Here is an 11929-nt window from a genome sequence, read left to right on the forward strand (position 1 = left end):
CATAATCTCAGATAATATAATCACCAAATTTATTTTTTTAAGAAAATAGAAGCTTTATCGATCTTAGACAATTACATCATGATGATACAATCATACTAAGATCCAACCCGACCTCTGCATAATTAGGATACACACAGTCTATAAAGTAAAAGAAACAAAAGAGCGACATGACAAAAAATCATACCGTAGCAAACTACAACATAAAACTTCATCTTCAACTCCTTGCCTCCTTCATTACCATAGCAACACCTAGACTTCGAATAAGGCTCCCAAAACAACGCCACCAACGTGGAAACGGTACGTGCACGCACTGCCATTGCAGTGACCCAACCAATTAAGGCCTGATCATAGGTTTTCACCCTAGAGAGCAATTCTTCGGAATTCAAACAATGCCTTCAACAAGACCATTATCAGGTACAACTAGTTAAGGTCAGAACTTGGAATTTCTTCCTGGCACCGAAGAATCAGTACCGAACAAGTACCACATAGACAAAGTCACCTGGTGCTGCTCCCCCTTCTTGCCAAGCCAATGCTATCAAACAGACAAGACTTGGCCCACTTCAAAGAGCCACGAACTCCAAGTCTAGCAAACCATCTGTAGCCTCGTTTGCCGTGAATACCATGCTACAAAGTGTCCAATATAGATACGTGCATAGTCCACCGGAACGAAGTGCAAATGGAACCCGTCTTCGGAGTAAGAGAATCCGCAGATTGAAACCAAGATGACACGAGCCTCTGGAACTGCATGGAAGACACATGAGAAAATAGAATGAAGATGTCATCGCCAGAAGTAGTCGCGAAACCCGGAACTAGCCTCTCCGTCATTGAAACCGGAGGCCCTCACGTGGAGGAACCGCGGTAGCACCGTCGTCGCCGACGCATCGTCTCCACCAAGCACGCGAAGCCGACAGGCGCCACCGCGCCGTTAATTGCGCCGAGGCACGCCTCCGGGGTGACCGCGGACACCGCACGCCAAGCGCGGACGCCACCGCTGCCGGGCGAAGCCGCACCTTATCTTTGTTGACACAGCTTCAGAAAATTTGCAATGATAATAGAATAACATGCCTTTGAGCTCCAAGTGTCTTAGATGTGGACATTGGCTTGTCAACTTATTCAAGTGAAAAAGCTGAGCAAACAAGGCCTCACGTAGTCACGTCTTAGAGCCTCAAAATGATAACAAATTCAGACGGAGCCAGATCGCCCATGGGCCTCCTTCAGCATCAAGGTCCACCCCAACGTTGTGGTTATGTTTACCATCTCGGTGAGACGGTGACATCACTAATCGGTGATGGAAGGTCGACCATGTGTAGCGCAGGTTGCATGACAAGTTTGTTCAAGACCTCACGCAGTCATTGATCCTATTTGTGAGCAAATAGGCCTTGTCAAGGCGGACGGTGTAGGAGACCATGCAAGACCTCTCTTGCGTGCTCGAGAAAAATTAGCACAACGAAATTGCTAACATGAAAATATTTTACCCTTTTATTCAACATGTGGATGCATTTCTGTCAGAAATTGGATAATGACGCTTCAGGTCTAAGGATCAAATATATAGAAAGCCTGGAAACTTCTCAAATCTATCTTTCAAAAAAAATAAACTTCTCAAATCTCTTAAGTATGCACACATGAGTGCAGTAGTATCACGGCCCATTCTGGCAAATTTATCATGCCCAATTCTGAATGCTCTGCACAGATTATCCTGCATGCACATATTGTCATTACACACACTAGTACCGCTACCAAATGACCAAAAAAAGGGGATTGATCATTGCAGCTCCAAACTACTACCATGTAGAGATTTGCTTGTGTGACCCTATCGGCTTTAGCACAAATAAATAAGACGGTAGTGGAATTAATGCAAAGAACAAGGAGGCACCAAATGGGTGCCTTTTTCTAGTCTACCAGACTACTACCATGTGGAATTGAAGCAAATATCTAAACAAATCATTGCCTAAAAATCAAACACTACAAGTTTGTTTGGTTGGCTTCAAATTTTTGCCCAGCTAAACTCAAGCCATATCCATAAAATTTTGCTGGCAGTTGATTCATGTCCTTAATATTTGCAAATAAAACTATGGAAAGTTAGTGGAAACTTCTTGAACCTTACCAGGGGGAATTGATTATCATATTTTGGCACTAAACCAAATGAACACCTAAAATTTTTGCTCTAACTTTGGCATGCCTTAATTTTAACAAGCCGTGGCTTGCCATAATTTTAGCTGGACAAAGATTAGAATCCAACCAAGCAGACTACATTCCAAAGAGACACTACAATCTAAATCGATCCATACCTTTTTTTTAGAAACATAAAGATGTCTCATATCTGATTCATATCAAGAAAAACAATGGGTGGACATAAAGAAAATAAAATTACACCGAAGAGTTCTCTAATCGTCTTCTTCATTCGATTGTTCGCCATCCACCAAAACTTAAAAAATACATTGAAAAGGCAGTAAGGAAAAGGGACACCTGCAAACGCCATCGCCACACAAGGCTTGAAGACCGCAAAAACTCGCTGCTTACAACGAGATCTAACAACCACTGAAAAAACATTGGCTAGGGAAACACCACAAGCAATGCAGGCTTGCAATCCTTCACCATCAAAATATAGTGTTGAACAAACTAGATGTTATCGCATAACAGATCAAAAGAAGAGGTTGAAGTCTCTATAACAAAAGACAACCAACTACATCTCCTGATTGGAAAAAATCGTCAGATTTGATAGAACTAACTTCCACTTAACCTTCATTGGTGTCGGAACAGACGCTGTCGAGGTAGGGAAAGCGTCATCGTCGCCACCACCTCGCCAATATCACTGGAGAACCAAACTTTAAAAAGAACTAAAGACTAGATTTATGTAGGGAATGGATCTCCGCTCCTCCCCCTACCGGCGAGGCTAGCGAAAGAACATAGGAGGGGATTGAGGGGGCGGCGATGAGAGGGTCTGGCGGCGGCGGCTGTAGGCATATACCTAAGAAAACATGAAAATGGCTTAAAAGAGAAGGAAGAACATACCAGACCAGCATTTTATCGAAAACCAAATAGCGTTGTAATCCGTTTGCGTTACATTTGGCCCAATCAAACACTATCAAAGCCCAATTTGCTAGTAGGTCCGTCCCGATCGAATTGACGTAGGTCGCCTTCTCCTCGATTCCCCTATCAAGGCCCAATTTGGAGTTCGTGTTGGGAAGGCCCAAAAGGCTAGAGCCCAAGCCCAAGTCGCTTTGATCAGTGGAGCACCTGCACCTTCGACTTCGTCCTCCCAGAAACAGCATTCCGGCGCCGCCGCCGCCCCGTGCGTCTCGTCATCCACTGATCCCCCCCCCCCCCCTGCTCCCCCATCCCATGGCTCTCGCGTTCGCATCTCACGCGCGCCGCCTCCTCCTCGCCGGCGCTGGAGCACCGGCGAGAGCGTTCCGCGCCCAGCCCTACCAAGGTACGCCCTCTCCTTCTCCGCCTCCTTAATCTCATGGCGCTTGTTTCTGCTGATTGGGGTTGGATCCTTGCGGGACGCAGCCAAGGTAGGCGTGGTGGAGTTCCTGAACGGCGTGGGGAAGGGGGTGGAGACGCACGCCGCGAAGCTGGAGGAGACCGTGGGCGGCGACCTCCAGAGGCTCCTCGAGGCCCGCACTCTGAGGCTCAAGAAGCTCGGCATCCCCTGCAAGCATGTAAGTCGCTAATTTACTTCTTCTGCTAGCGCATTGGTTTTTTGAGCATTTCGTCATGGTTGGTCGGATTTTGTTGCCTATTGCTGTGATGCTTTAGTAGAATTCTAGGACTGTTACATCCACTCTGAATCTTTTTTATTGTCGTCAAATGTTGGTGAGGAGTGTTACTGCGGTGTTTTCTGGTTGAGATGTGTAGCACTTTTCTCCATATACCTAGGTTGGCAAAAATGCGAGGTAATTTTCATGTTTAGAGGCTAGGGCTGGTTCTAGTGACTCATTTTGTTCCAATGGTGGGTCCCCTTGATTGTACTATACCTAGTGAATGGCTACGGAAAATAAAAAAAACTCAGATGTTGTTTCACTTATTCTCTACGGTGGATTGTATTATTCAATATCTTAACATCATCCAGAACTTGCAGTGAATACTCAATGGGGAATGGAAATGTGCTAAACTGTTGCGATTTCTTATCACCAAGAGCAGATTTTTTGGGTTGAAGTTGTCCACTTAGTTTTTTAGTTAAATTTTTTATGTACTTCTGTGATTGCTATGATCTCGAGAGGGCACAGGACCCAAATTTTGTATTCAAAACGTTGTAAGGAATATATGAATGCCATGCTTTGTTGTTGTACTGTCACTTCGAGGTGAATATTGGTTCATGTGTACTGTCATGTGGGAAATTTCCATGCATTTTGTTTCAGGCACTAGGAACTTAAACTAGAATTTGAAAGCCATCATCAAGGCATCAGCATTCAGCAATGTTTTTTTTGGATTGAAGGAGTTCTAAACCAGGCGGAAGCCATTTTTATGCGCTCACTTTTAACTGCAAGGAAATCGCCTGATAGATTTAGTCAGTTAAATTCTTGCATACTGAATTGTGGGGGCATTCCTTTGTTTTTTTAGGCTGTTTCCTAGGAAATGGTCTACGGATACTCGAAAATAATGGAAATCCACTACTTTATAGGTTAGTCAATGAGATTTAGCACCTCCTGACTTGCACTACAGACGCTTGTTAGATGTTTTCAGTTCTGAATAGTGTGAGTGATGTTCTGAGTAGTATCATCTACAACTGTATGTGTGCCTACTGAGTTTTTGGTTCAGTACACATATTGAGTTTTAATTCTAGAAATGCTAATTATATGTTTTTATTCAGTTGGGATTGTATTTATACAATGTCTGTCCTCCACTCTAGTGGTTTTTTGTACATAGTTTTCTAATTTGTGAAAACCAGGTAGAAGTTAGTTTCCATAGAGAACCCATTGTTCGAGTGCAGGAAATATGGCTTTTAATGTCCAAGTTTGGTGCTATCTATATGTCTAACTAAACTATGATTTTGGCAGCTAGGCTGTAAATCAAGTTAACAAAATCTTGTTTTACTTGAACCCAACATTGAAACGGTTGACCTCTTGCTAACTACTTATTTCTACTTGTAACATTTACTGTGGGTCAAGACGTGAGGTCTTGATCACAAGCATTCTTTTCTTGATTGGATAATGTTTAGCTGTTTACTTCTCTAATATTGTTTTTTTTGCTAATCCAAATTCTTAATTTATTATATATCTAATTCCCCTCCTACAATGCAGAGGAAGTTGATCTTGAGTTTTGCTCACAAGTATCGTCTTGGTCTCTGGAAGCCCCGAGCAGAACCAAGGAAAGTTGAATGAAGTTGGTTTGTTCTTGAAATGCCCACATTGAAACAATCAGCTGTTGTTGGCCCCAAGCATGTTTGAGACATGGATTTGGTGCTTTGTACTTTGACGGCCACAATCTTTGTTCTCTGCCCATGCTCATTTGCAACCACTGCGTAAAATCTAAAAAAACAGCTACCTGTGGTGTTGTTTTGTTCCCTTTGTAACAAGCCTTACCAATAATAGACGCATAGTTCCCGTAGTTTCTCACTTCATTTGTATTGATACTTAGGCATTTCTTTTACCAACAACATTGGCGTTTTGTGAGTGTACTTTAAACAAATTGATCGTGTTAAAGAGTTGGATCAGACAGTTCCATCACTCTTCAGTTTCTGAAACCAAACACACATCAAATCGTGGAGGCTAACGCAGAAAGAGACATCACTGACCATTAGACGTGTAAATCATCATGTATGTAAACAAATCATATAATCAATGCGAAGGTCCGAAGTTTTTGTAGCACTAGGTGTCCTTTCAAAGTTTCAAGTTGCAAATGCTTGTTTGGGACGCGACAACTTCAACTAATCCAGTGACAGTCCATCAAAAAGAAAAAAAATGAAAAAAAAAACAGGCAACTTTCAAGCGTTGGCATTCAGGATGCAGGATTACTCGGGTCAACCCAATGACCCAAAACCCAATCCATAACTAGTAGGGTAAAAACCCTATAATACAAACCCAAGAATAATATGGTGCCAAACTGGTGTTTATTAAATGGGTCATTGGATTACCCGAAAATATTACGTCTCGTAGTCTGATAAATCCCGCCGCTCGTGGAGATTGCATCGCTAGCTAGCAGCACCACTACTATCATCATGACTTTCTCCGGTGTGACCATTGTGGAAGTGCTCTCCCGTCTAACTCTGCTCACCGCGATGGCAACGCACCACCTGGAGCCGACGACGTTCGCACCTCCCGCGCCGACGTAGCCTGTTGCCGGCCTGGAGCAGTGGCTCCAGGTGAGGGGTCATCGCAGCACAAGCACAATACTGCGAGGCCGAGGCCCTAGTGGAGATTGTCATCTTCCTCCTCAACGGCGAGACATTTGCGGCCCGTTTGCTGCAGCGCCATCCGCATCATAGAGCGGCGCTGCTAGACCGCTGATGGCCTGACGCCATTGCTGTCCGTCATCGAGCTCACTCCCTGGGACCAGGAGGAGCGCTCACTGCAAGCGATGACGGCGACAGTTGAGGCATGAAGCACGGCTCGGCACCGCGGCACCGCCTCAACGTGGGGTTGCTGCGGACAGTGGTTCATGCACGCGAGAGCGTTGCTCTCCGAGGGAAGAAGAAAAAGCTCGCTGGTGTTTTTTTTTTGGGCCGATCCAAAACCCGAAACCCAGAGTTGTCTAGGATTGGATTGACCCAAAACCCAACGCTAATTAACTGGGTACAGTGGGTCAAGGTTTGGGTCAACCAAATCCAACCCACTTGCATCCTGAGTTGGCATGCACGGATCCTTCTCTTTATTTCGGAGCGGCATAAGTAGTTCATTAGTCATGGCGGTTATGAAAGGAAACAAGTGGACGTTTTATTTCGTCATGCATAGCAGTTTTTTATTATTATATCCTGAGGGTCAAACAATCATGAAGTTTTTCTGATATTTGATTCTTCATATCAGGATAGGGCATAATAACACAATACTTCACAACTAACATTTCTTTATTCCTCCTCCAAAAAAATATTTATTTATTTCCACTGCTTTGGTAGAGCTCCAAACCTAGCTCCATGCAAAACCCTGCCAAATGGGGTGCTTCACGACGGCTCCACCAGAGAAGCCCTTGAAAACCCGTTGTTTGGAGCCCAACGACCGAGGGGGAGCCAAAACAAAAAGTGGCTCCCCGCGGCTCCTCCATCTCTCTTGCCACCTTTGCCCCCGAGAGTGGCGTGAAAGGAGGTAGCCAACCTCTTCGCGCACTTCTCCCCCTTGCGGTGTTGGGCTCCTCCTCAGCCAACCTCGTGGGCTGCTGGAGACTGACAGCGGGAACTCGAGGCGGGGCGGGCGGCTGAGGAGGCCGAGCAGGCACAGCGGGCGGCAGTAGGAGCTCGTGGCACGAGTCACCTTCTCGATGGTCTGTAATTCTGCGCTACGAGGATTCTGTCATAATCGCGTCATTTGTAATTCTTTTCTTTTTAGTGAAAAACATGCTCAGGCACAGTCTCGAAAAGGTATCGAGGAAAAGTAATTTTTGACACTGATATTTGTCAATTGCTATATATAGAATATAAATATCTTCTTAAAATCTATTAGAAAACAAATGTATTGGTCAACTTTTGTACATTAATTAACGCATATATAATTTGGCTAATGGTTGGACAAAATTTAAAATTCAGTTTTGAAAATAAAAATGTGCCTTACATTAATATAACCCATGGAGTACTTTATTTAGATAAACCCAGCCTAGAAATTTAGTAGCATAAACCTCTGACCGGAGTACATTTATCTGTTGGGCTGTTCGACATTTTATTCGCTTGCTTGTAGGACGGAAGTCGACTAGTAAATCCTGAAGTGGTCGAGGTGGCTCTTCCGTCCGTCGAGCTTCGCCGAGAAGAAACGCCTCATGAATTCCGCGTAGCCCACAGATTTGTACCGAGCTCCGCCGCCGTCTTTCTTCACGAGCTCCGGCAGAGGTTCAACCATTATGCTCTGCAGCGGCTGGTGGAACATCGCCGCCGCGATGCGCTCTTTGTCCGGGTGCACCACGGCTCGGTGCTCAACGCTTCTGTACCTCCCGTTGCTTAGAATCTGCAAGTCGCAATCGCTCACCAGTCAGCACTCACACTAGTACCGTACCTCCCCTTTAATTTACTTCTTATTTAAGATACTCCCTCTGTTCTATGTTTTTCTAAATCCAGAGACTTTGCTACGCATCCAAAGTGTGTGAATTTTAAAAAACCAAAACAACTAATAATTTGGAACAGAAAAAGTATGAATCGAAAAAGTGTTAAACAATGTGATCATTTTACTATTACTTTTCCTAAGCACACACCATAAGGGTTAATAAGGAATAAACATAGTTAGCTGTACTTTTCCTCGATTACGCCACCGACGAAGACAGTGAGTGCGCCGTCGAGAGGCTCAACGTCGAGCCACTTGCCATCGTCCCTCCGGATCTGCAGGCCCTGCACGTCGTTGACGTGGAGCAGCAGCGTCATGGCGCAGGCGTCCGTGTGCGGCGACAGGCCGATCACCTTGCCGGCCTGCCGGCACGGCGGGTAGTAGGTCACCTTCATGGTCTGCGGCTGGCCGCCGAACAGCTCCAGGAGGCGCTCCGGCTCCACGCCCATGTCCACGGCCATGAACCGCAGCAAGCACGACACCACCTTCGCCGCCTCCGCCGAGTACCGATCCACGGAGCTCCTGCAAACGTATCCGGATTCGCGGTAGACGACACTCAAATTAGCACCCTGCAGCAGATCGGAGAAACGGAGTGGGCCGCCGGCGGGCGGGCGGCCGGCCGGCGCACGTCATGAGTGGCGACCTGAAAGACGGAGGCTGGACGGGCCAGAACCGCATGTCGCGGGACTCGACGGGGCGGAGCATGAGGTAGAGCATGTCCGACCAGTCCAGCTTCTGGGCCTCGGAGAAGACGAAGACCTGGCCGTACCCCTCGAGGCCGTCCGGTAGCTGCGCGTGCACCTTCCTGGCCTCGAGTGGCAGCTTGAAGAACTCGGCTATGTCGCTCTTCACGTCCCGGATCACCTCGTCCGCAACTCCATGGTTGATGAGCTGTGAGTGATTCTCCAACACGATCGAGAATTACAATTTGGAATTCGGGTAGCATGCAAGAACTTGACAGGAAATAGCTTTAATCTGTGTTCTCGTACCTGAAAGAAACCCTGCTGGCAGGCAGAGCCGAGGTTCGCGAGCTCCTCTTCCGACGACCGCGGGTCGAGCAGCCTGTGTTTGTGTTGGACCTTAACCCGGCGATGTACGCCGGCGTCGAGGTCGCAAGCTCGCCGGAAGACGAGGTCTCACAGCAAGAAACACACGCTATCACTTGGACACAATAGTTTGGTGCTGCTTAAACTGGCAGCGTTTTCTGTTCTATTCTTCTCCTTTTATTGTGAAGTACAAGCAAAGCTCCTGGCGGTCGGCCGAACGCCGCGCTCACGACGTGTCTATAGGGGTGGTAAAGGGTCTAACATTTTGAACTAGAAAATCTAAGGACCGGGCTCTAATCTTATATACAATTTTGAACTAAAAAATTTAAGAATTTTGTTGGGCTGTGAAGAGACCACTGGGCTATTACCACCCCTACGTGTCCATCCCCACGTCCACGTCGTCCGGCCAGACCCAATCGCCCAGGTTCATGCGCGAGCTATTCTCGCTGCCACTACCTCCTACACGCACGGCGACCACACAAAGTCAGTGCTCGTGCGCATGCATAACAGAAAGAAACATGCAAGTCTATTTATAACGCGAGGCTTAACCAACAGCCTGCCGAGATCGACCACCGGGACCGCGCAGCCGGCGGCGGCGACCACCTCGGCGCCGACCTCCTCCGTCCTGACGTACCGTGCTAGCTGGCACCTGATCGCCTGATCCGTTCCAAGTCTGAGCGAGTGCCTGCACGTTGGGCACCTGCAGATGACCTCCTGCATTCGCGTGAGCCATTGACTGATTTGGTTCCTCTCCTTCCTGCAATCTAATCTTTTAAACTACTGATGATGAATATGCTGGCACATGTATAGGCTAAGAGTAACAGGTCTCTTTCTCTCTGCTGTATTTTACGTTTAAATCCTATAATCAGTCAAAGAAAGATAAGGCAGGGAAGTCATCTATATGGGTGGGTCAAGCACTCAAGGTAATATTATTGGCGTAATTATTAAAATTTACTCCCTCTGTTCTATAAAAAATACAATTCTCTGACATTTAAAAAAGAAATTCCACAAAGAGTGTAATCTAAGAAATTAAATCTCAACTATCAGCTGATTAAGTTGTCAGATTTGATTTACATGCTAAAACTAACTATATGTAGCCAACAAACAACAGCATGAGAATTTTTTCACACCATTAAACAAAATTAGAACATCACTTTTTATGGGACATAGGAAGTAATACCGTAGACAAAATTCACATGGTTCCACTAGAGAGTAAAAAGGACATTACTTCCCTGGAGGGCAGGTGCAACATCGCTTTCTAACATAGGCTATACATTCTGCAAGCTAAGAACCATTGTACATGCGTATGGGTCTGAGTAAACAATCAACGTTCAAAGTCCAAAGTTTGTCCAAACCTGAGTTTCTGACAATATTTGCTAACGAAATGTCATGGCACCGGCGGAAGGCTAGGTAGCTTCAGACAACTGCGAAAGAGTTGGGCCGGACCAGGTATAATTGTACAATTATTGCCTCAGTTTCTTTTTGTGTCATTGTTTCGTATTTCTCAAATCAGATGGCTCGTATGAGCATAGAAGAAAAGTGCAAAATTCAGTAGAAAAATCAACCTTGGAGTAGAGTGAAGGTACCCACAACGCTTCAAATCAAGGTGTTCATGCTTCTTTTCAAGAAAAGAAAGAGGATTTTGCAGGAAAGTTTCCAGCCAAACAGGTAAGCTCGTTTCATATATTACCTGGTGCTAAACTTTAGTTCGGACTAAACTTTAGTCCACGCCAGTTTGGATCCATATATGAATTAAACTTTAGGTGGGACATATATAGAAATATTCTTTTTACCCTTGGATTATACTATTTTTGTGCCTACATGCATATAGTCACACCTAATTTCGCAGTTCGCAGATTGGTTTAGTCCAAATTAGGTGGATTTTGAGGACTAATGGACTAAACTTTAGTTTAGGTGGAACTAAACTTTATTTGTCTACATTTTAGTCCACCTCTTTGGATCACCTATTGGACTAAACATTAGGCCTAGTCCATGGATCCAAACGGCCTATATATGTTTCTATCACTGAAGTTATTCATTATAAAATGTCAGCAAAACACGTAGAGTCGTAGAAGTATTAAAAGAAACATGTTTCCCGTTATATTTATCATGCATCACAAGTGCTTTTATTTTTCATAGTTCATCCATCAAATGATACATCATTAACCAGATAACAAGGTATCCATCATCCTCTTTGAGCAAATTAAATCTTGTAGTGGTCGAGGTGGCTCGCTCCTTTATCATGCTTCATTCGCTGATAAGAAGTGCTTCATGAAATCCGTGTAATCCACCGATCTGTACCGCGCCCCGCTGCTGCCTTTCACGAGCTCCTGAAGAGGGCCAACCGTCGTGTTTGGGAGTAGTTGGTGGAACATCGCCGCGGAGATGCGCTCTTTGTATGGGGTGCACTGTGACCCTATGCTCAACACTTTTGTACTTGCCGTTGCTTAACATATGCAAGTGTTAAAATCACATAACAAACTAGTTGATGGCTGGCACGAGTAGTACCACTACTAGAAAACAGGCCAAAGGTCCTGGCCAAAGGTACCAGCTGCTGTTGCAACCGGTACTAATGCCACACATCAGTACCGGCTGCAAAAGCAGCTGGTAGCTTTGGCCAGCGGCGATCAAAAGTAAGGTGTTTGGTACCGGGTTAAAACATCACCCGGTACCAAAACTTCAATATAGGAACCGGTT

General features: G+C 45.5%; 2 protein-coding genes across 2 annotated transcripts; one reads left to right on the forward strand and one right to left on the reverse strand.

Annotated features, from left to right (window-relative positions):
- Positions 1-3258: 3258 nt before the first annotated feature.
- On the forward strand, positions 3259-5672 carry LOC120673724. Its single transcript, XM_039954707.1, has 3 exons — positions 3259-3433; positions 3514-3665; positions 5247-5672. The coding sequence occupies exons 1-3, from the start codon at positions 3343-3345 to the stop codon at positions 5325-5327; spliced, it is 324 nt and encodes a 107-aa protein (XP_039810641.1). The 5' UTR covers positions 3259-3342; the 3' UTR covers positions 5328-5672.
- A 2035-nt stretch (positions 5673-7707) lies between these two features.
- LOC120673725 (2-oxoglutarate-dependent dioxygenase 11-like) lies at positions 7708-9390 on the reverse strand. The gene is made up of 3 exons (XM_039954708.1): positions 9176-9390; positions 8830-9077; positions 7708-8708 (listed from the first exon to the last, which is right to left on the reverse strand). The coding sequence occupies exons 2-3, from the start codon at positions 8901-8903 to the stop codon at positions 8366-8368; spliced, it is 417 nt and encodes a 138-aa protein (XP_039810642.1). The 5' UTR covers positions 8904-9077; positions 9176-9390; the 3' UTR covers positions 7708-8365.
- Positions 9391-11929: the final 2539 nt, after the last annotated feature.

This window comes from Panicum virgatum, chromosome 5N (assembly GCF_016808335.1).
Source record: "Panicum virgatum strain AP13 chromosome 5N, P.virgatum_v5, whole genome shotgun sequence".
NCBI lineage: Eukaryota > Viridiplantae > Streptophyta > Magnoliopsida > Poales > Poaceae > Panicum > Panicum virgatum.